At 35.0% G+C, this 26,559-nt stretch overlaps 1 protein-coding gene across 1 annotated transcript; it reads right to left on the bottom strand.

Annotated features, from left to right (window-relative positions):
• Positions 1–870: 870 nt before the first annotated feature.
• LOC141618670 (uncharacterized) lies at positions 871–4,752 on the bottom strand. Its single transcript, XM_074435754.1, has 2 exons — positions 2,126–4,752; positions 871–1,996 (listed from the first exon to the last, which is right to left on the bottom strand). The coding sequence occupies exons 1-2, from the start codon at positions 4,731–4,733 to the stop codon at positions 1,605–1,607; spliced, it is 3,000 nt and encodes a 999-aa protein (XP_074291855.1). The 5' UTR covers positions 4,734–4,752; the 3' UTR covers positions 871–1,604.
• Between the last annotated feature and the right edge of the window lie 21,807 nt (positions 4,753–26,559).

Genomic DNA, 26,559 nt, shown 5'->3' with positions numbered 1-26,559 from the left:
GTATAATAGGCTCGTTTATATAGACAGACATGCCATGTCTTATACTCTTATGTGATCTCAATTGTATACGTTTTTCAAAATACGTGACAGGGAATTTTGGAAAATGAACGAGACCAAATAGAACAGAGGAAGCATCACATAGGACAAGCTTTGTAAGTCAAAACTCTTCATGTGATTTTATATATTAATAGTAACCTTCTCATGTGTTGTTATTAATTTGATGTCAGAATTATAATTGAAGCATCACATACGACAAGCTTTGTAAGTCAAAACTCTTCATGTGATTTTATATATTAATAGTAACCTTCTCATGTGTAGTTATTAATTTGATGTCAGAATTATAATTATTGCTTTTATAATATTGATTAGAAGGTTTACAGAAATAATCATTAATCAGTCCGTAGATGGGTTTTGCAATGCTCTCGCCTTCTAGATTGTCTTCTATAGTTACATTATCTGTCGGGATGGTAGATAATTATACCACATGCGACTCGTTATAATTACATAAAATAAGCACAATCAATCAACAAAATGTAAAGCGAGAACACCCTCCAACGAGCAGTGGTGTAACCATGGTTTTTTGATAGGTACGGGAATTATTGGGAGGACGAACTTCTTGGAAGGCAGATGAGTTTGCACTAAGAATTTTATTTTATTTTTTGCTCTATCCTGGTAGACATTTAGGGGGTTTCCTGCACATCAAAGGTAGCGGTTGTGGGTCTCTCGTCAACAACAACAACAACAACAACATCAGAGCCTTAATCCCAAAATGATTTGGGGTCGGCTGACATGAATCATCTTTTCGAACCGTCCATGGGTGAACGCACGCCTCAAAATGCGAATAAAAAAGGGAAGATGAAAGAACGAAAATGTAATGGAAAGTCAAGGTGAACTTAGGGGTTTTAAAATTGAATTCCGTCTTTCTTTTATAAAAACTTAAAATTTAAATCGAGAGAAAAGATTAAAACGATTTTTAAAAACCGATATAGAGTTAAAGATCCGGAATGAACCAGGTAAAATCTATAAGAAAGTGGTTGGTGAAAAAGTGTAATAAAGGAGAGAAAAATAAATAAATTAATTTCTTTAAATTAAATAAAAAAACACTAAATCTGTCAAAAAACATCAAATACTAAAAATCCACATGTATCCTTTCCCTCCATTGTGCCCTCTCCGTCACCATACTCTCCTCAAGCCCCAGAACTCTCATATCGTGCTCTATCACTCTCAACCATGTCTGTCTCGGTCTTCCTCTGCCTCTAGGGACCTTTTCCGTTCTCCAAGTCTCCAGCCTCCTAACTGGTGCGTCCATAGGTCTCCTTCTCACATGACCAAACCATCTTGTTGTGGGTCTCTCGTCATTCAAAAAAAAAAAGTTATTTGAGAGTAGTGAGACTAAGGAGTGTGCTTTAGATTAATGAACTTACACTTGTGATGAGAAAATTCGAAGACATGAATGTCTTTTTGAAATAGATTGCTTGATTTAATGATTTCTCATGCTAAAACAATGAAATTTGTTGCTATTACAGCATTATTTTCACACAACACAATAAAATAAGCACACAATCAATCAATATTCATAGATGTTATTCAGACTCGATATCAGATCAATGACGAGTGCGTGTAGGATTGAGCAGGTTGTATTTGGCTGCTTGAAGCCTACTTATAACATCTGGGATCTTCATTCGATCTTCTGGTGAATGGTCAGAGCATGCCACCCCGACACTAACCAAGGCGAAAATGCATTCCCTTTTCTGATGATAACTGTCTTGGATTTCTCTTCTGTGTTCGACTTCTTCAGTGTTTTCGTTGTCTTGGAGAGATGGGTCTACAATCTGCATCACTTGGTCAGGTAACGCTGCTTTCGCATACATGTGAAGATTGAAACCTTCCTTAAACATGTTGTCAGTGGGTCTCTTTCCTGTCATGAGCTCAAGTAACAGTATTCCGTAACTGTATACATCACCGTCTGTGGATGGTTCACTTCCTAAGCCGTACTCTAAGATGATGTAAAATCAATGACTTGCAAAAGTTAGATTGTTTTTGTCGATTGCATCAATTTTATCATGATTTGCAAAAGTTAGATTGTTTTTGTCATTTGATTAGGATGGAACTGTGATAATCATACCTGGTGCAACATAGCCAACGGTGCCCCTGACTCCAATTGTGCTACTTTGATTAGGATGTAGAGGTTGTGTAAGGATCTTTGCTAGTCCGAAATCACCAACGTGGGCAATCATGTCATGATCGAGCAATATGTTGCTTGGTTTTAGGTCACAATGAACAATCGGAGTTTCACAGTCGTGGTGGAGATAATTGAGTGCATGAGCCATATCGATTGCAATATCAACCCTTTGAAGAATGTTCATATTTCCAGCACCATTTAACCATCTGTCAAGGCTTCCGTTGGGCATAAACTCGTACACTAGAGCTTTAAAATCATTTCTTTGAAAATCGGTACTAGAGCAAGCAGTTATAATTCCGACCAAATTTCTATGACGAATATTCCTTAAAGCCTTACACTCTGCTATGAAACTCTTAGATGCGCCACGCTGCTGCAAGTTCAGAACTTTTACAGCAACTGTCTTTCCGTCCATTATTCCTTCAAACACAGACCCAAAAGTACCTGCTCCCAGTAGCTTATCCGAAGAGAAACCATCTGTCGCTTTGAGTAGCATGTCGTAAGACACTTTCAGGAATGATTTTCCCATCTCCAAACCGGATGAAACTTGTTTCTTTTTACTTTTTATATAAGCCAGGTATAACCCTATTGTCATGACCAGCACACCAAACACTGTGCAAACAGTTGGAATTATCACTTTCATAATTTGGGTCTTTTTCCTTCTGTTGCTCGTTTCCTTTATTTTCTTTTCCGTGCATTTGGGTAAATGCAGGTCTGAAATTCCTCCACAGAGCTTCTTGTTACCAGCAAGGTATATTGCACTTTTATTTGCAAATACTGTATTTGTCGGAACTCTTCCCTCAAAATCATTGTATGATATGTTTAGATAGTGTAATGAGGAAAATTTAGAGAAGAAATTTGGGATTGAACCAGAAAAATCATTATCAGACAAGTCGATTTCTTCAAGGCTCGACAAAGAAGCAAAGGATGAAGGAATGGCTCCATGGAAGGAGTTACCGTCCATATACAATTGTTGGAGGGTAACACATTGACCAAAGCCATCAGGAATCACACCTGAAAACTTATTTTTGGATACTCTAAGGTATCCTAGGCTTGTTTGTTGACTGATCTCAGAAGGTATGGACCCTTCCAAATAATTGTGAGACAAATCTAACTGAACAAATTTAGCGAATCCGTTTAACAGTTCCGAGTTCAAGGTTCCATTGAGTTTGTTATACGACAAATTCAATGCCAAAAGGCTCCGGCAATTCCCAAGACTTGGAGGTATGCTCCCTTCGAATATGTTGTCATCTAAGTATAGATTAGTCATACGTGGGATGCTTCCGAGAGATTCAGGAATTCTACTTGTCAGTCTGTTGGAATTGAACAGGATTTGTTCCAAGTTTCGCAACTTCCCAATATCGCGAGGAAGAGCTCCTGTGAACATGCAGTAACTCATGTCCAAAATAGTAAGATTAATGAGATTGATGATACCTGCAGGAATTGTTCCACTTATGTCATTCCTTCCCAGTCCAAGCTTTTGTAAACCGATGCTCAGATTGCCTATCGATGCAGGTAATTTTCCCGTAAAACCACCCCCTCTTAAATCTATCAATTGTAATTTGGTGCAATTAACTAACGTACTTATGAACTTTATGTCTTCTGTAAGGTAATTGAAAGAAAGAGTTAAATAAGTTAGATTATGGAGTTTTTCAAAACCTTTAGGGACTTTTCCAGTGAAATTATTATCACCTAGATCAATTGACTCGATATCTGTGAGGTTTACTAGGGTGGTTGGAATCGATCCTGAAAATTTGTTTCCAGAGAGGAGCAACCAGGTCAAACGCGGAAGTGTGAAACCTATATCATCTGGAAGTTCTCCTGTAAATTGGTTGGAAGGAAGATTAATTTCTTGTAGTGATGGGAGATGGAACAAGGACTTAGGTAGTGTCCCCGAGAATTCATTATTGTAAAGGCGAAGTATAGATAGGTTTTGAAACCTACCAATGCTGTTTGGAATAGTTCCTGTAAACGCATTGTAACCAGTAGATATGGCGCGTATGGAGGTCAGGTTTGCTATGATGTCGAACAGAGGCCCTGTACAATTGTTGTTCTCAATTCCAAAGACTTCTAGCTTGGACAATGTCCTTAATTCGACAGGGAGTTTCCCCTCTAACTTATTGAATGCTATAGAAAGGTTTCTAAGGTTGACACAACCGGATAAGTTAGCCGGAATTTCACCTGAAAGGGTGTTTTGGAAAAGGTATAGGTTTTGTAAGTTAACCAAATTACCCAACTCCGAAGGAATTTGTCCACGGAGATTATTATTGTAAAGAAGTATACTTTTGAGGAAACTAAGGTTTCCTATGAAGGGAGATATGGTTCCCGCTAGGCCTTCAGAGTGAAGGTCTAAAATTGTTACTCGATTATTTTCTTGACCACAAGTAACTCCGTTCCAGTTACAATGGTGAACCGAGTTATTCCATGAGGTTAACACCCCGTTAGGGCGGTCTACTAGTTGGCTCTTAATGGCTAACAATGCAATATGGTCAGTTTGGTTGCCAGGTTGATTAGTACTAAGCAAGGCTGTACTTGCTGTATTAATATGGTGCATTATAAGAATAAGAAAAATCAGAAAATGTGGTTTGGAAATAATAAAATTTGGAAAATGTTCTTGGGTTGGGATTTTGATTAGTTTCATTTTTGTAGGCTTTGTTATTTTGGAGTTTGAGATGCTCTTTTGTGTCTCTTAGGTTTCCTTTATATAGGCAATCATCATGCATTCATGTCATGCACTCATGCTTATGCGACACAAACACTTGTGTGTTTTTAGAAATTCTTTTTACTCCCTCCTATTCTCGATAACTGTTCCATTGTTGAAATGGCACAAGAATTAAGAAAATGAGTTAAATAACATAAAGTATTGTGGTGGGGTAAGCCAGTAGAGGTGTTAACGAGCCGAGTCAAGCTTGGCCTTGCTTGGCTTGTGCTCATAAAGTAAAACTCGAGTTCGAGCCGATCTCGAGCTTACCCAAACTTGAAAAAATTGTGCTCGTTATCAAGCTTGCGTGCTTTAATGCGAGCTCGAGCCTATATATAATTGTTGAATTGTCGTTTTTTCTCTTTCGATATGTTCAATAACAAGGCTCAAAAGTTTTATATGTGTGATACAAATATATAATCATGACAAAATATATATAAAATTTGAGTAATATCTCATCTAATTACACAAGTTTGAGCCGCTCACGAGCTTTTTGAGCTGAGCTAAGGTTTGCTCGGCTTGACTCGTTGAGCTCTCGAGCTGAGCTCACACGAACCAAGCTTTGACCGAGCCGAGCTCGAGTTGCTCGCGAGCTGTCTCGTCTCATTAACATCCCTAGGGTGAGGTAATTGGAGAGGGGGAAGGTATTCTGGGGTATTATTGTGGATGAAGTGATTAAAATAAGTATGAAGTGATTAAAAATAAGTATTGTTGTGGGTCAGGTGGGTGGGTTGAAGTGATTAAAATAAGTATAAAAGTTTACCAAAAATGGACAATAAGACATTATTGTGAATAGACGGAAATGAAAACTGAGACAGTTATGTAGAATAGGAGGGAGTATTATTAATGGTGGTTCAAAGTGTTCTTTCATTTGGTATATATGCTTTTCATAATGAGTTTATTCATTTTATCAATAACTCCGACCATTTTTATTACTAATAAATAATTAATACTCCTTATACATCCAGTTGTATAACTCCGACCACTAACCAGCCATACATAGATGTGATTAGCAATTATAACTCTTGCATTTCCCAATTACCAATTATACATCCAGTTGTACCATAAGTATTGTACAACCAAGGTATAAGAATTCGAGCTTATATGTATTTTTCCTGAGCTAATTCAAAGTTCATGTTTTTAATGTGTAAATGGATGAGCTCAATACTTTCTTATAAAGCTCATATTATTTAACATAAAACTCGGATACTTTATCACAAAGCTCATATTCTATACCGTACAACATATACAACTGGTTGTATAATCCATGAATTATTTATTTTACTATAATCAATAATCTATCACAAGTTGTTGGGTAAGAAATAAGAATGCCGAAGATGTTTTAGTCTAATAGCTAAACAGATGTATTGTGAACAATAGGTCCCGTGCTCGAATTCTCTTCCCTTCAATTATAAACGCCACCTATTTTTGGTTAAGACTAGCCCAATAACATTAGACCTAACCAAATTATGTAATAAAAATTTAAAATAATATATTTTAATAACATGATATTTTAATTGATAATCGGTATATATTTGAATATGTTAGTTGTCATTATAAGTTATAAAATTATCAAAATAAATTTGAGAACTTAATATATCAATGACTTTTGTTTGGGGTTTGGGCTTTTCTTCTATCGGGTCAGTCCTATGGGGCAATCTCCATTGGGGTACAAAAAGCCATTAAATAGGTAGACCCCTCCAAAGTTTGTTTTTTTCATTCGCTAGAGTGAGAAATCGAACTCATGACCACTTGTTTAAAAGATAAGAGCCTTTACCACTCACACCAACCAACTTTGGTAGTAGTTTTTCATTTTTGGTGTGATAAAAATTTTCCCTAACGGTTGTAGCATGTAAAAAAAACATTTTTATAATCATCGTAGATTATTTAATTCTTAACAAAAAAGATTTTTATAATCGTCGCTGTTAGATTTTGTATGAAATAGTACTCCTTCTATTTCACTAAGTTTTTCCCATTTACTTTTTGGGGTCAAAGTTCATAAACCATTAATCCTCAAAAAAGTACTCCCTCCTATTCTATATGATCTTTCACATTGATTTTGGATCAATATTTAATGTAGTGGTATTATGTGAAAGAAAATGAAAGAATGAGAGAGAATATGGTGTTACATGTTATATTAACCACAAATGATAGATAAATAAGAAAAGTGGAAGATCTTTGTAAATTTTTCGTATTAGGAAATGTGGAAGATAATACAGGGAGTAGTTTTTTTTTATGGTAATGATAAATACAGTCCTTAGGGTTGTATTTAAGCATTAAATACCTTCCAAATTTGGCATTAATTTAGAAATTAAGAACTAAATTAGACATTAACTAATACAATTAAGGTGATGTTTAGCCCAACTTTTAGAAGTGTTTTTCCACTGAATAAGCACAAGCTAGGTCAAACAATCATTTTTGAAGAAGTTAAAATAACTTCTTTTAAGCCCAAAAGTCAATTTTGAAAGCCAAAAGTATTGGTGCTTCTAGCTTTTATTTTTATTTTAAAGATTTTTAATGTATAAATGACAAATTGTATGTTGTAAACGTGTCAAAAAAAAAAAAATACTGTAATACTTATTAATTCATATTTTTTCATTCTCTACAAATCGAGACCTATCTTGATATAATTTTCAACAAAAAATTTCATTTTTCATCCGCTTATGTAAAAAGTCTTGTTGAGAAGTCGTGTTTTTGTAAAATGTTAGGCCAAACACCAACAGTTTTATCAAGAAATAGCTTATTAAAAAAAAACTCATTTTTAAAAGCAAAAACAGTTTTCTTAAAGCGAGGCCAAATATGCCTTTAACATCTAAAAAAACAGTCTTTGGTACTAGTAATTGTCTAACATTGCAGTTTGAAAATAATTAAAAATAAGAGTTATTATAAGATTAAAATAATGTCAACAAAAACTAAAACTATGTTATAATTTATCTTATTGACCGCTTGTATTGTTGTCACACAAATATTATTATTATTATTATTATTGTATGTATTTTGCTGTACCAAAAATAAAATCCTGACCTCGCCTTTGTCAAAAAAGGTGTACTCTGGAGTAGTTTATGCAAACATCACATACGACAAGCTTTGTAAGTCAACTACAACAAAATCTAGTGGTTTTAGTATAATTATAAAAGGAACCTTCTTATGTGAAGTGAATAATAATTTGACATTACCATATTAACTATTAATCCGTCAAATTGTAGATAGACATTATCCGTATAAAACTATAAATGAATACTTACCTCTCTCATTCGAAAGGATGAGATAAGTTGGTCCTACCTAGAGGATCAACCTAGTTTTCTTAAAAAAAAAAATGGATAGTAGATCTCTAACAAAATGCAAGTGGGAGGGTAAGTTGGGGTATCCATTTTCCACCCATTTACACAGTTACACTATTCATTCTCATTTTGTGAGAGGACACTATCCGTCTACAGTTTTAGACGAATAGTGTCAGCCTAAAGTGAGAATTTGTGATTAATTATTGTTGCTTTAATGGTGATTAAGAAAAATTACAATAATAATTTACGCAATTTCTTAATTTAGACGGCCACTTTTTATCATGGTCAAATGTAATTAAATGGTACAACCAATGTTACGGTTTTTGGTAACTTGTTTTTCAATAGTGGCCACATCTGGCTATAAAATGGTTACAAAATCTCATCTTCTTCTTTCGAATCAAAATGACCCGTTTGAAAAAAGACCAACTTTATAATTTTATATTTGGCTCTTGGCTTCTAGATATACAAATTAAAAATTGTGAGACTCGTCAGAGTTCCTAAATTTATTTCAGTGATTACTGATTAGCGATGATTGATGTTTTTACCTCGATCATTTATTTATTTGTAAGATGTATTTTAATTAAACGTAAATAAATAATTATAAGAGAGCAGTATAGTACTATATAGTCTAGAATTGAAATAACTAGGCATTAGACTTAAGAGTCAACTATTGTTTCACCTAGTGAGACAATTAGAAACACTTGTGATGCTAATGTATATAATTAATAATTGTAACCTTATTTAAATGATCAGTTATAACCTTAACTAGGTATACATCAGTTGACTTATGATCTCCGGCCAATCTATGAACTCAAACTATTAGTAGAATAATAATAATAATTGTAGTCGATATTCTGTTCCAATAATAATAGTAATAAGATTACTAATATTGATGTCCGGCCCCGTCTGAACTACCTTTACTTAATATTAAAATTTATTTTCAATTAAATAAAACTACTTTAAACTTGTATAACTCAAATTTATCATTAATATATTTTTCTATGGCATATCTTAAAATTACAATGAAATAAATTATGAGACAAATTCAGTACTCCCGTTATTAATATTTTACTTAAATTGATTGGTTAGCTAATTGTTCATACATGGAGTAATTTCTTTTGTTATTAGATTGTTACTTTTATTACATTCATTATTACTACTGTTAGTTTCACTACTGTTACTTTCACTACTGCCGCATTAATATTGTAATTTCACTACTCCCGTGTTACTTCTATTACTTTCACTACTCCCGCTCGCTGCTAATATTAGTACTTTAACTATTCAAATAAGTGATTACTAGCATATTACTATATCCAATGTTACTACAATTCTTTTCACTACTAATGGAATTACTTTTACAATTTAGCCATGCGATTTTAAGAGCCTTATATATTTATATAAATATATTACATATATGCATTAAATCAAATCGAAATAATTATTGAATATTATTTGTTTTGGAAATCTAGCTTTATTTATTTACCTTTTAATTGTTTCTAAAATATAACATACTTATATTATGTGTGTGTGTTTGGCCTCACTTTTAAAAGTGCTTTTGAACTTAAAAACACTTTTTGGCCATCATATATTTAAAAGTTAAAAATAATTTATCAAAAATTCATATATCATCTTTTTGCCCATAAAAATAGAAGCAACAATTTGGCGTTTCTGATTCTTGAAAAGTACTTTTAAAAAATTAAGCTTTATAAACAAAAACTCATTTTTTACAATTTTAATTTCTAACCAGTCAATCCACTTGAATTATAGTTCGCAAATAAAAATATAGGAATTTCTATTTTAAAAAGGTGCTTCCCAAAATACTACAGACTTTATTTTAACTACCAATATACCAAACTTTCACATCTATTTACTTTTACTAGAATAGATGGAAGGGTTACCTACTAAACCGGTTTCTTTCTATTTTATCCCTTCCATTTTTTCACCTATTTTATTTAGGTTATGAATCCACCATTAATCTTCTCCTTATTCTCCTGAACATCAAAACCCCAATTCAAAATCATCATTCTTAAAATCACAATTATCATCTTCTATCTTTATGCAAACATCACTCATCACTGACAATCCATTATATTGGTTCTCATCACTGACATTCCATTATATTGCTTCTCACAACTCCACCGAATCCAAGTATCCAACCCTCAACCCCTAAATTCTGATTTCTGGGTTTTCTGCATTTTTGATTATTTGAGGTGGGTACTTCATGTTTTGTCTAATTTAGCTTGTTTTTGCCCTTAATCTTGGATTAAAGGCTTAATTTAGGTTCGTTTTCTTGTTATTTGTTGATTTTATTTCTTTTTGATTTCTGGGTTCGACCGCGGCCTTCCTCTTCTTCTTGTTGGCAGCTTTGTCCTTGTAAATTATTTGCGGACGAGACCTAATTATTCCAAAATGTGCTCTTTTGGGTTCAGCATGTTTTTTATTGGGTAGAAAACTCAGTTGAAAATACTCTCTTCATGAATTTTGGGTTAACCAATCACATTTATAACTCCTGCGTATAACAATAAGCTGGGCTTTTGATCTTTTTTTAGTTGACTACTCGTAGCTCTTATGCGATTTCTAGGAAAAGGCCCAGGATTGGGACTTAGTTCATATTTGATTGATTGAGTTTTGGTAATTTAAAGGGATTTTTTCTGGGTTTTTAAGTATAGAGAAGAGGAAGGAGATGAAGATCATATTTAATGAGAAATGTGAGAATTTTTTACCTGTTACTACAAGTTAATAAAGAACCAATTTTATTAAAAGCGAAGGGGTGTAATAGTTGATTATATTGGTAGTTAAATTACAGTTTGTAGTATTTTGAGAAGCACTCCAATAGTTTGGAGTATTCCCATTAAATAATCCTATATAATTTATGTAAAAGTGTGTGAAAAATAATAGTATCTCTTAATATATAAAACAAATAATTTAGTGCTTATGTAACCAATAAACACAAGTGGCTCAATGGACGAGAATTGAAGAATAAGATGCTATTTTACTAGAGGTCTAGAGAGCAAGTCTAGTTTCAAGCAATTTTTTAGAATAAAATAAAAAAAATTACAGAAATGACACTCCAAATTTTTTACAATAAAATCAAAAAATTACAGAAATAAGACTCCAATAAGGAGAATCGAACCAGGTACCAAGTGGTTATTCACAACATCAAATCAAGTGCGTTATGCCGTTACGTAAAATATTGTCCGATTAATAAAAATATAGGATTTAATAGAGGACACATTCACCGTAATTTGAGAAAAATCAAGTGCGTTATGCCGTTACGTAAAATATTGTCCGATTAATGGGTGATAATTAATCTCTCATGATTTGAATGGCAATAGTGCAACATAAGTTTTCTTGGGAATGCAAAAAGAATTCGTTCTTACTAAATATCATCGTGTGATATTAAGTGAAACGTATTTTAAGGATAAAATCGAAATGTGACTCCTAAATAAAAGTTTTTTTTTTTAATTTTAAAGTTACTACCTTCTTTTTTATCTTTTCGTACTTATTTGATAACTTTTTGTTTTGTGTAACTAAATACTCTCTCAATTATTTATGCTAAGTTAGCTCACACGTGGCCATGTAAGTACGGTGGGCAACATAAAATTTATCATTACTTACATAATTAATCAGAGGATACAGGATACCTGAGAGTGGCGATGTCACGATAACTGACAATGCGCTGGATGAAGTATTACCAGAAGGTTTGTAAGCCACAAGTCCACAACAAAATCCCGAAGATTGGAAGAGGGAAATTTTTGTCGATGCCCACGACCCATCGTTTGCTCATCCCATTTGTATCAGTTTCATTAACATTATTGTCATCAGTCTCATTAACCACAATGCCATCTCCATCCCTTCCTGTAACAACACCACCATCCTCGGGTGTTATAGCCGTGACACCTGCATCCCCTCTGTCATGGCTGCCCCTGTTTCCGGGTCAGTCTGTGGTGGGTCAGTCACGGAGGGAACATCATCCCAATCAATAAATATGTCCTCGAGAGCACGTGTGATGGTCACGAGTGGCACCAAAGAAACAAGAAATGAAAATTGATCTTCATAGAAAGTCACATCTCTGGATACGAAAAATTCAAAGGAATCCAAGTCGTACAAGTACCACCCTTTCTTGCCTGAAGGATACTCCAAAAAAACATACTTCCGACTACAACCCTAAAACTTATCCTCTTTTAACTGTTGATTATGAGCAAAACACAAGAAGCCAAATACCCGAAGACGATCAAAAGGTGGAAAAGTTTTAAACAGTACCTCATATGGTGTACGGCCGTCGAGTACTACAGACGGAGTTCGATTGATGAGATGTACAGCCGCCAATGCACACTCACCCCAAAACTCGATAGATAAACTAACCTGCAAGCGGAATGCCCTAGCAACATTAAGGAAGTGCTAATGTTTTCGTTCAACTCGACCATTTTTGTTGGGGTGTGCCAACACAAGCTGACTGAAATATTATACTATGCTTGTCAAAATATGGTTTAAGACAATTAAATTCAATCCCATTATCACTACGAACAATTTTTATTTGAGCTTTAAACTAACGCAAAATCATAGCAACAAACACCATAAATTTTTCATAAACTTATTACACAACAAGTTAATCCACACACCACGAGAAAAATCATCAACCAAGGTAAGAAAATAGCGCGCCCCACATGAGGACGGTGTGTCATACGGACCCCATATATCACAATGAATGAGTTCAAACAAACAATTTCTTTAATTAATACTTAACGGAAAACTGTTACGAATATGTTTAGAGCGATGACAAAATTCACATGGTTTAATCAATGCCTCAGTACTAGTACGAAAAAACGGAAGTAACTTTACTACTTTCTCGGACGGATGTCCTAATCTATTATGCCATAACAAAAGAGACGATCCTACTCCCACGGACTGGGCAAGAATTTGAGAATCTTGACGAAGGTAATATAGTCCATCTAACATGTCAGGCGCTCCAATCGCCGTCGTCGTATGAAGGTTTTGTATTATACAACAACTGGCATTAGTAATCAAATCACAATTAAGTGTAGCACACAATTGTGATGTCGATATCAAATTACACTGTAATAAGATAAACTCATCCGACTTTAGATGCACGAATTTTCGTGCCATCAGGGAGACCCACCAAGTGACTGGCACCTGTCAAACATTAAAAAGATTTGCAAAATTTCTCGTAACATGATGCGAGCATCCCGTATCGAGAAGCCACTTACCCGCATAAGTGTGATTCAGCGGCAACGTGCACTACGCTACTACGCTACTGGACTCCGCCTTTGACTCGGTTTTGGAACTATCACCACGAACATCTCCCCTGCCATTACCACCTGAACGATAGCCCCCATGGCCTGAACCACCACCACTGCCAGACCCTCCACCATGCGCCGAGCCACTACGATTGGGTTTCTTAATACCCTTCAAATCATACCACCAATCAGGTAATTCGTCAAAAAGATCGAAACACATACTACGATCATGACCCGAACGATTACAATGATTACAAACCAGCCGTTGATGCTCAGTACGAGTAAGAAGGGAGGAGGGACGAGGTTGAGCCAAACCAGGCGCACTAGTAGAGCAAACAACATACGACGAAATTTCAGCAGTAGGTGACAGAGCTACATTAAGACCTCGTACCCGCTCTTTTTGAGAAATTAAATTAAAGGCCCTATACAAGGTAGACAGAGGAGTTTGGGACAACAAGAACGAACGAAGAGTGGCATAGACGGGTAACAAACCAAGAAGAAATTGATGCAAATTATCCGAGTCACGACGATCCCCGTATTGTTTAGCAATTTCACAATCGCAGTTACGACACTTACACCCAATTAACGGCTGAAATTTATCAAGTTCATCCCATAATTGACACAATTTTCCGTAATAAACCGCGATAGTCATGTTCTCGGTCTGACGGCAATCATGGAGATCAGACTTAATTTGCTGGATTTTGGGTCCATCGATGACGCTAAAACGTTCATGGAAGGAACACATCGTATAGGGCGTCCCACAAACGTTTTGCATCCTCATAATTAGGGAGAAGAGATTTTACCTCGGAGTAATGGTGTTCAAAAGCCACGAAATAAGGAGGGAGTGAACGGTCTCCCAATCTGCCGGAGTACATGGCGGTTGTGCAGTGGCTCGTTGATCGTGCCATTAAGGAACACATACTTACGACGGGCCTTTGGAGCAGTACGAACGAAATAAGTACTCTCATCAAAATTTGAGAGCGTTAAACGGACATCAGTAATACGGTCACCGAGTTTATCGTTTTGGCCGACAAAATATGGATAGGACGGGTCAATTTTTGTAATTTGGTCGGAGCTGGTTGGAATGTCGTCGTCGTCCACCATAGCGAGGAGAGGTTTAGGGTTTATGATCTTAATTTTTGTAACCTAGTTGATACCATCATCATATCATCATATACTTCTCTAATGCAGCTGCCAATACCGCTGATATGGCATCTCACATTTTAAGTTAAATCTGACGTGTCAGTGTATTAGAGCAATTGAAAAACGAAACTACTTAAAAAAAATAAAAGAAAAAGCACAATAATCTAATACTCTAATTAGTTAAATAAACTGAAGAATATGCCATATGGAAGACGGAATATTTCATTTCCACTTGAAAATTAATATGATTATGCTAAAATTATGGAGATTCATTCCAAAATTGATAACTATCATGCTAAAATCATGGAAATAATTTTCAAGTCAATTATATGAGTAAACTACAATGCTAAGAATATACTCAGTAGTCAGTAGGAATTATCTCTTCCATTTTACATATGCGTAAAATAATCGACTCAAAAATAATATGAGAGATTTTCGCCCTAAAATAACGCTCAATTAGTTCTCAAAAAACACATTACAAAATTAATATAAATTTCCTATTCCACGTAAAATCTCAATCATCTCTATCTTTCACAATTCAAAAGAAAAAATCTAATCCATCTTTCACAATTCAAAAGAAAAAATCTAACACAAGTTTTAAATTCCGCTATGGAATTAATTTGTTTAAAAACAAGGTACTACTACTCCTCACGGGGGTCGACTAATTGATCAACGAACATGCACCATAGCTAATACGGATCACCGACGATTGATAACTTATCTGATGTAGCTACACCCAACTTCTGGGAAGTTAAAATAGGAGAAATACAAATTACAATCCAACTTTTTGGAATTGAAGAGGAATCAATTCAAATTTCTGGAAATATAAAATGGAGGAAGAGAAATAACTTCATTCTCCCTGCATTAGGTGGTTGTTCTAGTGGCAGTAGAACAACCGATCGAGCTATTGCTCAATGTTTATGAGGCAGAGTTTGGTAGTCATATAAGAATTGTGTTTATCGTCTTCAATGTTTGTAGTGCGCCTCTTCGGTTTTATCTTCGAGTTCCTTTCTCTTAATTTATTTTCTTTTGTCTTTTTACTATAATAATTATTATAACTATATAATTATAACTATATTAGTCATTGAATGTATTTAAGTTCTTAGCCCAACTTTTGGATTTTTATTGAGCAAGTCTTCTATGAAACGGTCTTACAGTTATTTTTATTATTGTAAAACAATTTAATTATGCACGATTTTTTGAGGGAAAATTATGCATGAATTATAAATTAATACTCGTAAATAAGAATACCTATGCTTATTATGAAAATAGTAATTAAATTAAAGAGTCGTTTTGATGAGCATGATCAAAATAAACTATATGAACGTGTAAAACGATACGAAAGAGTGGTCTCTCAGTAACTTAACTTATTGAAAAATCATCTCTTGCAAAATTTTCTGCTCGAGATTCACGATTTCACGTCAAAATCAAATGTTTAGGCTAAACTTTACAAGTATAAAAGATGAAGGTATAGTTCGAGTTTTAGTTAGAAACCAAACTAAACTCTCACTATGGAATTCTATATTTTCTCTTTTAATGGTTAATATTGACTTTATCATTATTAACCATTATGATATCCCATATATGTTAAATAATTCAAAATAAATTAAATCATTATATCTTAATTATGATTACCTATAGAAGCAGATCCGTGAATTTTCACGGGTTTAAACCTAGTGTTAAGAATTGTATATGACTTAAACAATACGACTTAACTTTCTCATTAAACATACGAACGTATCTATAACAAATACAACGCGATGCTAGGGTAAAGAAACCTAGACCCATACACACCATGGGCTCATATTACGAATATACGAACAACAATACTATGACTATTAATAAAATGTAATCAACAACTACTCCCTTCGTCAGTCCGTCCCATCATTTGTGATATTGTTTAGTATAATAGTTGTAGTCGACATTCTGTTCCAATAATAATAAGATTATTATAAGAATGTTAATAAGGTGTTATCGAGTGATACTCATTAATTAAAGATTTATAAAAATGAAAATTTTGTCTTGGTGCCTAAACTATAAGCCTAGAAATGTCATTTGATGCTAAGTTAAGAACAAAAAGTACTTGCGATTTTGACTCAATTGCTTGATTACCCATTAATGACGATGATGAAAATACGCAAAAATAAATAAATAAATACGTAAATAAAAAAAACTGAAGTTTTTACTTACAATTTTTGATTTTCCGTTTTCTAGTTTACCCTAATACCTTAATAGTTCACCCTCGCTATTTTCAACCCCTAAGGTCGAATACTGATTTCATCACTACCCTCGTCCTTCGCCTTTTCTCAGTAAAGGCCACTTGAATCAATGTCCTGAACGTCAAATTTTCGTGGGCACGAGTTCGTGGTGTTGAAGGAGATAAAAGTGAAGGATTGAATCGGGAAATCATCTTGCCATTCTAATTAAGGTAAATATTAAATTATTCATTCCACTCAGTACTTTGGAATTTTCCCTCTCCAATCATCTTGAAAACCCGAGTACTTTCAAAATTTTAACCATTTACAAAGACAAGTTAAACAAGTTCAGTAATTATCTTATAAAATTGTTAGATGGCGTATGACTTAAATTGTACCTTCTCACATACAATAAAAAAAAAAGAGTATTGATCATAAGGTCGTTATACATTGTACAATATTGCTAGGGGATAATTTGTATACACACGAAAAAAATGCATTTGAGTCTAGTAAGATGTAGACGTTAATCACTTTTCTTGCAACCCAAAAATCATGCCGCAAACTTTGATTCCTTTGATATGTGGGTAAGTCTCTTGTAAAACAGATTTACGATAAAATATTATAAACCATTAACAAAGTACGTTGATGCCGTTATTAGCGATTATGGCCTTTAGTAAAGGTGAGGTAATTAAGTAAAATGATTGACGATTTTTACAATAACCAATGTATACAAGAATTTTTGTTCAGCTTCCGTTGGTTTGAGTTATAATACTACCCAGCTATTGTAGATGGGTATAGAAGAATTTTTGTTGATATGTACTATTGCACCTCCAATCCGCTCATTTACAAAACAAAAATCATATTTACGTAGTTCGGCAAGTAGTTTTAATTCGAGCCTATTTTTAGAATGAATTATTTTCCAAGCATATACACAATTTTTTTTTAGAATAATCCAGCATCTAGTGAGGTGGAACAACACCCGACTTTTTTTTTTTTTTGGTGTTGACCAGGAGTATCCTCATCGATTAAAAGCAATCTCCCGAGTACCGAAGCGCAATTTAATGGGTTGACCCCTCCCAAGTTTGGCTTTTTCATTCGCAAGAGTCAGGAATCGAACCCCTGACCACTTGTTTAAGAGATGAGAGCCCTTACCACTCACACCAGCCAACTTTGGTACAACACCCGACTTTGCAACTTAGGCGTTCTATACTTTGAGAGCGATATGTCGTTCTAATTGCAATGCTTAAGTGTATAATTAGCGGCTGTGATGCTATTTTATTGATTAATGATAACATTAAAAAAACACAATAAATCAACAGAATATAAATTGAAAAATCCTTAGTCACCGATTAAATGATTGCTAATTTAGAGCTAGACTTTCTTCTCCATCGCAATTATTTATTTAACATTTTTATAAAATGTTTTAATCAAATACTAGTTGAGATCCCGTGCTAAAGCACGTCATTTGTGAGGGTTAAATTAATTGAGCTTGTAAAAATTAAAATTTTTTATATAAATGAGTTGTAGTTATAATAGTATGTTGTAATGTACTGATTATAATGTTAAATTATAAAAAAAAAAGTTTACTATTCAAAGGACTTTTAGATTAAGTTATTTTTGTGTGAACCTATTTTTATTATTAAAAATAATGATAGGTGATTATTATGGAATAACATAATCTAATATAGGTCAGTACTCTGTTATTATAAAGTGCATATCAATACTATATATTAAATCCAGAAACCAAGGGACTTCAATGTAATTAAAGAAAGTTATACAAATTAATTATACTATATAGTTTTAAATCACTAGCACCGTGTGATGGACCCGATTAAGGGACCTCAATGTAAATATTATATAGTTTTGATTAAAAGTATAATATAAAGATCCTTGATGAAAAATATTTATGGAAATTACATTATATTAAAGTAATTAAATTTAGAAAAAAACAAGAATATAGTGATTTTCCTTAAAATTAACATGCCCCACTTATGAAATTAATTAGTATCATCGTAGAATTATACATTAAATTAAATGTATTAAAAGTAATAGTAGTAGCAACGAGATTAATAAAATTAACGGTATTAATGTGGGAGTAGTGACAGTTATAATAATGATAGTTGGGGTAGTGAAAGTAACAGTGGTAACAATGAGAAAAAGTATGAACAATTAAATAACCAATCGACTCAAGAAAATATTTTATTTATTTCAATATAGGCCGGATAAAATTAACGGGAATAATGAATTTAACAGAAAAAATAGAGGAATTAGTAAAAGAAACAGTAGTAACCACGGGAGTAGTGAACGTATTGATATTAAGAAAGAATGTCGTGAAAGTAATAATATTAATAGCGGGGTAGTGAACGTGTCTCATAATTTGAAAATAAATTTTACATTTCGTCATAATTACAAGATATACCGTAGAAAAATATATTACAAATAGTAAACGTGTGAGTTAGACAACTCCAACATAGTTTATTTCATTGAAAATAAAATTCAACGGTAAATAGAGGTAGCCCGGGCGAAGCCGGGCACCAAACCTAGTTGACCTTATAACAGAAACATATATGAACAGTATACGACACATCTAAAAGGACCATTTACAAACAATTAAAAATACTATTTACTCCTTTGTTCTTTTTTCAATTATTTTTAATATAAAAAATTAGAATTATTGATTTTACTCCTTATCCTTTATTAAGAACAACCCATATTAATAAGGATTAGTTAACTTAAAAAAAATAAAATAAAAAAGGACAATTTATTTAAAAAAAAAACAAATAAAATTGAAACTTTAACAACTCCAAGTCTCCAACCACCAACTTAAAAAGAACAAATTAGTATACTACGGGTATATTAAGCGTGAATGATGGCCGTGTTAAGTATATTTTTAGTTGACATTTAATTTGATTGTAATATTTTATTCTGTGAATGCAATCTTTCGTCAATAAATTAAAAGCCATATTTTAATGTGGGCCCATCATATTTGTCAATCAATATGAGTACCATTTTAAGGACATATTCCGCCCGCCTGGATGAGGGAGTCTGGGAGTATTTAGTGGATGAATCGACAATGAAAATCTAATTTATAACGGCGAGTTATTTATTTATCATTGATTAAAATACGTTTACAAAGAATATAAAGAGTAAATAAATAATTTGGTTTGAAGAATTACATATGTACTTCAACGTCTCTATATCTCACCGTTCCACTTTGAAGGTATTTGAGACGGCTAAGGAGAGTCAACTATTGTTCCATCCCGCTAGACAATTAGGAACACTTAGTATCCTTAAATTAATAACTAAACATAAACCGTAGATTTTTTTTTTCTTTTTTTTTGGTTCGGTCAACCGTATCGGATGTCAGCACAATTCGAAGGAAATTATGCGGTTGGATAATACCTGGGGTAGCTATTTAATTATGATCGTAAACCATGTAAGGCGGAGAAAAAGATTGTAGGCGGGTTCAATTGTGATGTCGCGACTTTGAGGTACAATTATTTCTTAATTCTTAATCGAGTAGGTCTCCTGAGAGACGGTCTTTAATAACTATATTGAGAAATAATTTTATAATTTTAAGAAAAAATGCTACTAAAGGTAATAAAATAGATACAAATCATGATTAAAGATAAAATGGATATATTTATTATGTAAATAGGTACGAAATTACTATGTTACATCAACAATAAAAGGATTACGAAATACAAATAAAAGGGTACAGAAAACTGATCTCTCAATAACTTATTGAAAGACCGTGTCTCCCAAGCTTTACTGTTCTTAATCATACGACTTACGATTAGTATATGATAACTCTATGTTTTGCTTACTTTTGACACATTTTACCCCTTATTTGATTGTATTAATAACCGAGATATGTCTAAGGTACGTAAGTTTTTTCATCCGTTTGAGCATCAGCGTATTCTAAACACTAGGATTGGTGGAGGTGGAGAGGAGGACGAATGGGTGTGGGACTTGGAGAAGGATGGCATCTACTCGGTCAGGTCGGCGTATAAGGCGTTAATGGGTGATTATGGTATTGATGAGGGCCCGTCGGATGGAGTGAAGTCTGGGTGGCTGTGGCGGAGGATTTGGAAATCTCGTACCTTACCTCGTGTCAAAATGTTCTTTCGGCAATTCTGTAGTGACGCGATCGCTACGAAGTGGAATTTAGCATCCCGAATGGCGCATGGTAATGTAACATGTCCGGTCTGTTCAGCTGATATAGAGGATTGTTTGCATCTTGCGGGAGGGTGTAGGTATACAGCTGGGATTTGGGAGAGTTTGGGGATGGAGCTGAGGCCGATAATGGGGTATGAGGGAGTAAGGAAGTGGGTCGAAGACGTGTTGGGGGAACTCGATGAGGAGGAAGCCGAGGTGTTTATCACGGGTGTTTGGGCAATTTGGGAAATGCGTAATAAGGTCGTCTTTGAAAATAGGTTGGCACGGGTCGAGGATGTTGTGCAGAGGGTGCGGGGGATGGTTGGCGAGCTTGATGGTGTAGAGAGGGCAGGGGAGCAGCGACATGCGGGAATGTATGTGAGGAACCGTGATGGGGAGGGAGTTGGCCGAGGAGTAACGATGGAGCCAGGTGAAGTGATAATTAGCGTAGATGCGGGTGTTAAGGAAGGTGAAGGAATGGGATTGGGAGCGCTGTGTAGGGATGTGAATGGGAATTTGTTATGGGTTGGGAAGGCCGTCGTCGAGAGGAGTTTAAGGCAAAAGTGGTAGAGGCAGAATCGGTTCTGAATGCGCTTCGGGAAGCTCAAAGGATGAAGCATGCAAGGGTCCGTGTGGAAAGTGACTGCAAGACTGTTATTGAGGCTCTACAATGTCGTACTTTAGGGCGTAGTGATTTTCATATTGTTATTAGTAATATTTTAAAGTTGTGTGTAGGTTTTAGTTCCGTCTCTTGGTCTTATGTTTGTCGAACTTTTAACCGAGCAGAGCTCATTTGCTAGCTCATTCTTGTGCTGTGGGTGTAAGTAGGTTCGTCGATGGTACGTCTATTCCTCGTTACATCGTTGAAACTGCTAAAACCGATTTATCAATGAGAGTATAATCCTGTTTTAGGATTTTTTTTCAAAAAAATAAAATAAAAAATAAGCGAGATAACTCAACTCATTTTAGCGTTAAATATCCCATTAGATAATTAAATTTAAATAGGAAAAATTTCCCCTAATAACCTCAAGTTTGGTTGATCCATCATAAATAATCCAAGTTACAATCTTTCGAAAATAATTCTAAATTATCTACCTTGTTCCAATTTTGCACCCATTTCTTACACCATTTACCACCTACTTTTACTATTTCATTTTTACTATGAAGCAGCAGTCATTCACTCATTCACAACAGTTTTCGGCGCAAATTTCATTTTTGGGCAATGTTGATTTAAAGCATTGATGCTGCTTAGACTTGCCGTTTTTGTAAGCGATCGATGAGTATGGAGCATCTGATCAACGGCGAGTGCGTGTAGCATTGATCAGGTTGTCTTTGGCAGCTACAAGTCTGCTTATTAAATCCGGGATCTTCATTCGATCTTCTGGCGAATGAGTGGTGTTGGAAATAGGGGCTTTAGAGGCCTTTCTAAATTTTCCAATTGTCCCACATTGGTGAGGAAAAGAGAGATTTATGTGTTTATATATCTCCTCTTACCTTACACTATCACTAGTGGGTCAAGGGAGGCTTTTGTGGAAGCCTTGCGAGGTGCTTAATTCAGCCTGTGCCCGAGCCCGGCTTGGAGATCCTCTCCGGATCTGGAGTTCGGGATTTGGGATTTGGGAATCGCCTACGGCGGGCTGTGCCTATCTTTTTGGGCCTGGACCGAATTGTTGTTTTGCTACTGATTTGTTAAACCTAACAGTCAGTTTAGTTTGAGTCAAATGCTGTTAGTGGGTGAGAGTGTTGGGTTCCTTATGGTTGATGATGACATGCCCATTTGATTTGTGTTATCTTAGTTTACCTTTTCAGGTTTATTGATGTAATCAAGCATGGATTAAGAAGTGTTGAAGTTGTTAATCATCCCTTTGTAATGAGTCAAGTGTCATCTAATGTACAAGTGAGAAAGTAGAGTATCTTAGAGTAATAGAAACAGTCCAGACGACTGTTGCTTTCACGAGTAAACAGCTGCTTGGATTATTGCCACAACTCGTAAAACTTGAAGTTCCTTTTTATCTTTCAAAAAGCTTTCACGAGACTCTTATTTTTCAAAGATAAAATTCAGATTTTTATTAAGGAGATGGTCTTCAATAAAGAGTGGTTTGAATTATTATTATTTTCAAAATGTTTCCTCTTTATGCAAATTCAACCCTTTGGTTCTTTAAGAAAACAAAGAATGCTTTTTGCCATTTTTGTGTTAACTTGTCATCATGTGACTTGTCTTTTCTCTCTTTGTTTTCTGAATTTGCATGACCTTTTAAGGATATCTTTCAAACCATCTTTCTCTATTCTTGCCTTTGCAAAAGAGCCCTCTTTGGTGCAAGTTTTGGGTGGTTGCAAATGTCCTTCACATGTGTGGTCTTTGACCCTTCAAAACCCTAGCAACCCCTTCACTCACCTCCTCTATATAAGACGTGCCATCCTCCTCATAAAACCTAAGACTTCTTTCTGAATTTAATTTCAAGTTTGCAAAATTGTTTTTTCAAAGCTTTAAATCGTGTCACATTTGCAAAACCTTTAAAGAGTCTTCAAGTTGTTACAGTCGTGGCTACTGTTACTTTAACATACTAAACTCTCTTGCTTAAGAATTGTTGATCTTGTAAAAGTTGTCCATCTCTATTCTTTGCTAAGAATATGTTAGTGGAAACTTGATCCTATAACATTCTAAGTGTGTTAGTAGAGTTTAGGACGGAGTAGTCTTTAACTCTTGGCAACCAGAGTAGGTTGCGAGTTAGCTTGTCATAAGAACGGAGTAGTTTTTGTACTAGCTTTACAACCGGAGTAGGTTGGTGTCTTTTACTGTAAGGGTCTTTTAGTTGTCGGAGTAGATCACTAAAAGAAAGCAATAAAAAGGTAGATTGGACGTAGGCACTTGAGTATTTGCCGAACCAATTCAAAAATCTTGTGTTCAATTCTTTTACTTTATTTCCGCTGCAATTTACTTTGTTTGTTTGTCTTGCTTTGCTTAACCTTAGAAGTGTGATTCATCATCTTTGTCACATTTGTCTGCAGATCGTATTCCACAAACCGAGACAAATAGCTACGATCGAAACGATTGTTACTTTCATACTTCAGCAAACATTCATCGTGATACTTGTTTAATCTTTCAATATTATTCAAAGTATCTTCTCATCTCTTTTGTCCTCGTAACTCACTTTAATTCAATAAAGTTGAAGTTATAAATTTTTAAAATAGTACCTAATTCACCCCCTCCCCCTCTTAGGTACTTGAATCCATAAACTCAACAATTGGTATCAGAGCCTCGTGCTCTTGATCGAGGCTAATCGCCTTAGAGTTTGATTCGTGGGTAATGGATTCCGAGAAACACTCCAAGATCCCGGTCTTTAACGGTTCGAATTTTGGATGGTGGAAACTCAAAATGGAACATTACATCAAAAGTATCGATTATCAATGTTGGAACATCATCCAAAATGGACCTCTTGCCATTGAGGAAACCGATATTCTAAACGGTTTCACCAAGACAAAAGAGGAAAGAAATTACAATGAGAACGACTTCAAACTTGCCGAAAAGAATTCCAAAGCAATGTCGATTCTTCAACGTTGTGTTGGTGAGGGGGAAGTTAGTCGTATTTCCGGATGTCCTAAGGCAAAATCCATTTGGGATTCCCTTGTAGTTGCATATGAAGGGACGTACCAAGTAAGAAAACACCGTATTGACCTTCTCATGCAACAATATGAAATGTTTAGAATGTCAAAAGACGAGTCCTTAAATAGTTTCTCTTCACGTTTTTCTTGTATTATTAATGAGCTTAAAAGTCTAGGAAGGAATTTCGAGTCCGAGGACATCATTCGAAAAATCCTTCGTAGTCTAACCCCTAAATGGCAACCTAAAGTCACCGCCATAGAGGAAGCTAAAGACTTGTCAACCCTATCTCTTCATGAACTAATGGGATCACTAATGGCTCACGAGTTTAACCTCGATAAGCATTCTAGTGAGTCATCAAAGGGAAAGAGTCTCGCCCTCACATCCTCTCCAAGTGATGGAGAAGATGAGGAGGAAGACGAGTTTTCTATGTTCACAAGGAATCTAGCCGGGTTGGTCAATGGACAAGGAAACAAAAGGTTCACTAATAATTACTCGAAAAAACGCTTTCCTAAGAAACGACCTAACTCCACCGTGGGATGCTTTAAATGTGGTGATAAAACTCACCAAATTAAAGAATGTCCCAAGTGGGAAGAAATCAAATCTAAAGAAAGAAGAGAAAAAGTTAAAAAGGACTATAAACATAGAGTCATGAGTGCCATTTGGGGAATGTCCGACTCCGAGGAAGATGAGGAACTCATCGAGGAGGAACTTGAGGCTAAAATGTGTCTTGCAAATCATGGTAAAGAAAAAGTCTCAAAAACCTCAAAACTTGAACACTTACGATGCCTCATGGCTAACCCCGACGATTCCGACTCCGATTCCGACAACGAGGTAAATCATCTAAAGGCCAAGGCTAGAACTTACTCCAAAGAGAAAGTATGTAAGCTTCTTGATCAACTTTTTGATAAGTGTCGGTTTCAAAATGATAAATTCGAGGTAATGCAAAATGAGATTGAGGAAATTGCTCAAGAGAACTTTAATCTGAAAAATGAACTGAAAGCAACAGACAGCGTCACTGTCACCTCTGAGGCATATAATGAAGTTAAAAGAGTCAACAAGTTAAACAAACATTTGACTAAAGAACTTGAGCGTCTTAGGTTGAACCCCACGGATGTCTCTGACCTTGAAAATGTCAACACTACCTTGGTGATGCAAGTTTCCTCTCTAACCAAGGAACGTGATGACATTTTGAAGGACAAAGATGCACTTGAAAATGAGATCTATGACCTTGTAGTTGAAGTTGTAGACTTAAGAGAAACAGTGTCTAAGACTGTTGCTTCCAACAAAGATTTAGACAAGTCTAAAGAAAAGAGTGAATGGTTGGAAAATGAAAACGAGTGTCTTAAAAGTGAGGTTGTTTGTCTCAAGAATGAAATAGAAGGTCTCCATGATAGGCTTACTTTCTTTCAAAAAGGTATGCCCGAATGTAGCACTTCTAGGTCTTCTCCTCACCATAGATCCGATGAAGTCGTTGATCTAAACAAAAGACTTGACGAGATGACATCTAAATATGAAGAGTCCAAAGAAAGAATCATATATCTCGTGTCTAAACTCAACAACCACACCCATGACTTCATTGTTGAGAAAAGATTGTCCATAGAAAGTGTTAACAATGATGAACTCAAGAGAGAAAAAGAAAAGAATTTGCATCTCCTCTCACGTGTCAATGACTTGACCAATGAACTTGTTAATGCTAAGAACATCACAAAAAATTGGGAAGGAAGCTAGTCAAACCGTGTTAAACTTCCTCACGAATCAAACCGATAAATGTGATAAAGCTGCTGGTTTGGGGTTCAAATGGAACAGTCAGACTGACTGTTGCATCCAGAAGCCTAAAACCGATTTTAGAGGAAGGAAATACGTGGGTCTTACCGAATACATCATTTGCAATTATTGTGGTGACAATAGTCATGTTTTTAATGGATGTACAAAACGGTTTGATGACATTGACAAGAATACCTAAACGTTAAAAGAAATGAGCATAAAGAAAGACACCACAAGTTATGTTGATCACAAAAAGGGACCCAAATTCATTTGGGT

The sequence above is a fragment of the Silene latifolia genome, chromosome X (genome assembly GCF_048544455.1).
Source record: "Silene latifolia isolate original U9 population chromosome X, ASM4854445v1, whole genome shotgun sequence".
In the NCBI taxonomy this organism is placed as follows: Eukaryota; Viridiplantae; Streptophyta; class Magnoliopsida; order Caryophyllales; family Caryophyllaceae; genus Silene; species Silene latifolia.
Note: the sequence above shows the minus strand (reverse complement) of the source record. Positions and strands in the feature narration are given on the sequence as shown.

Excerpts from the sequence above, each read along its gene's own strand:
- LOC141618670 (XM_074435754.1), bottom strand. The coding sequence starts at position 4,733 with ATGCACCATATTAATACAGCAAGTACAGCCTTGCTTAGTACTAATCAA. Across the intron at positions 1,997-2,125 it reads CGTTGGCTATGTTGCACCAG|AGTACGGCTTAGGAAGTGAA; the intron begins GTATGATTATCA and ends ACATCATCTTAG.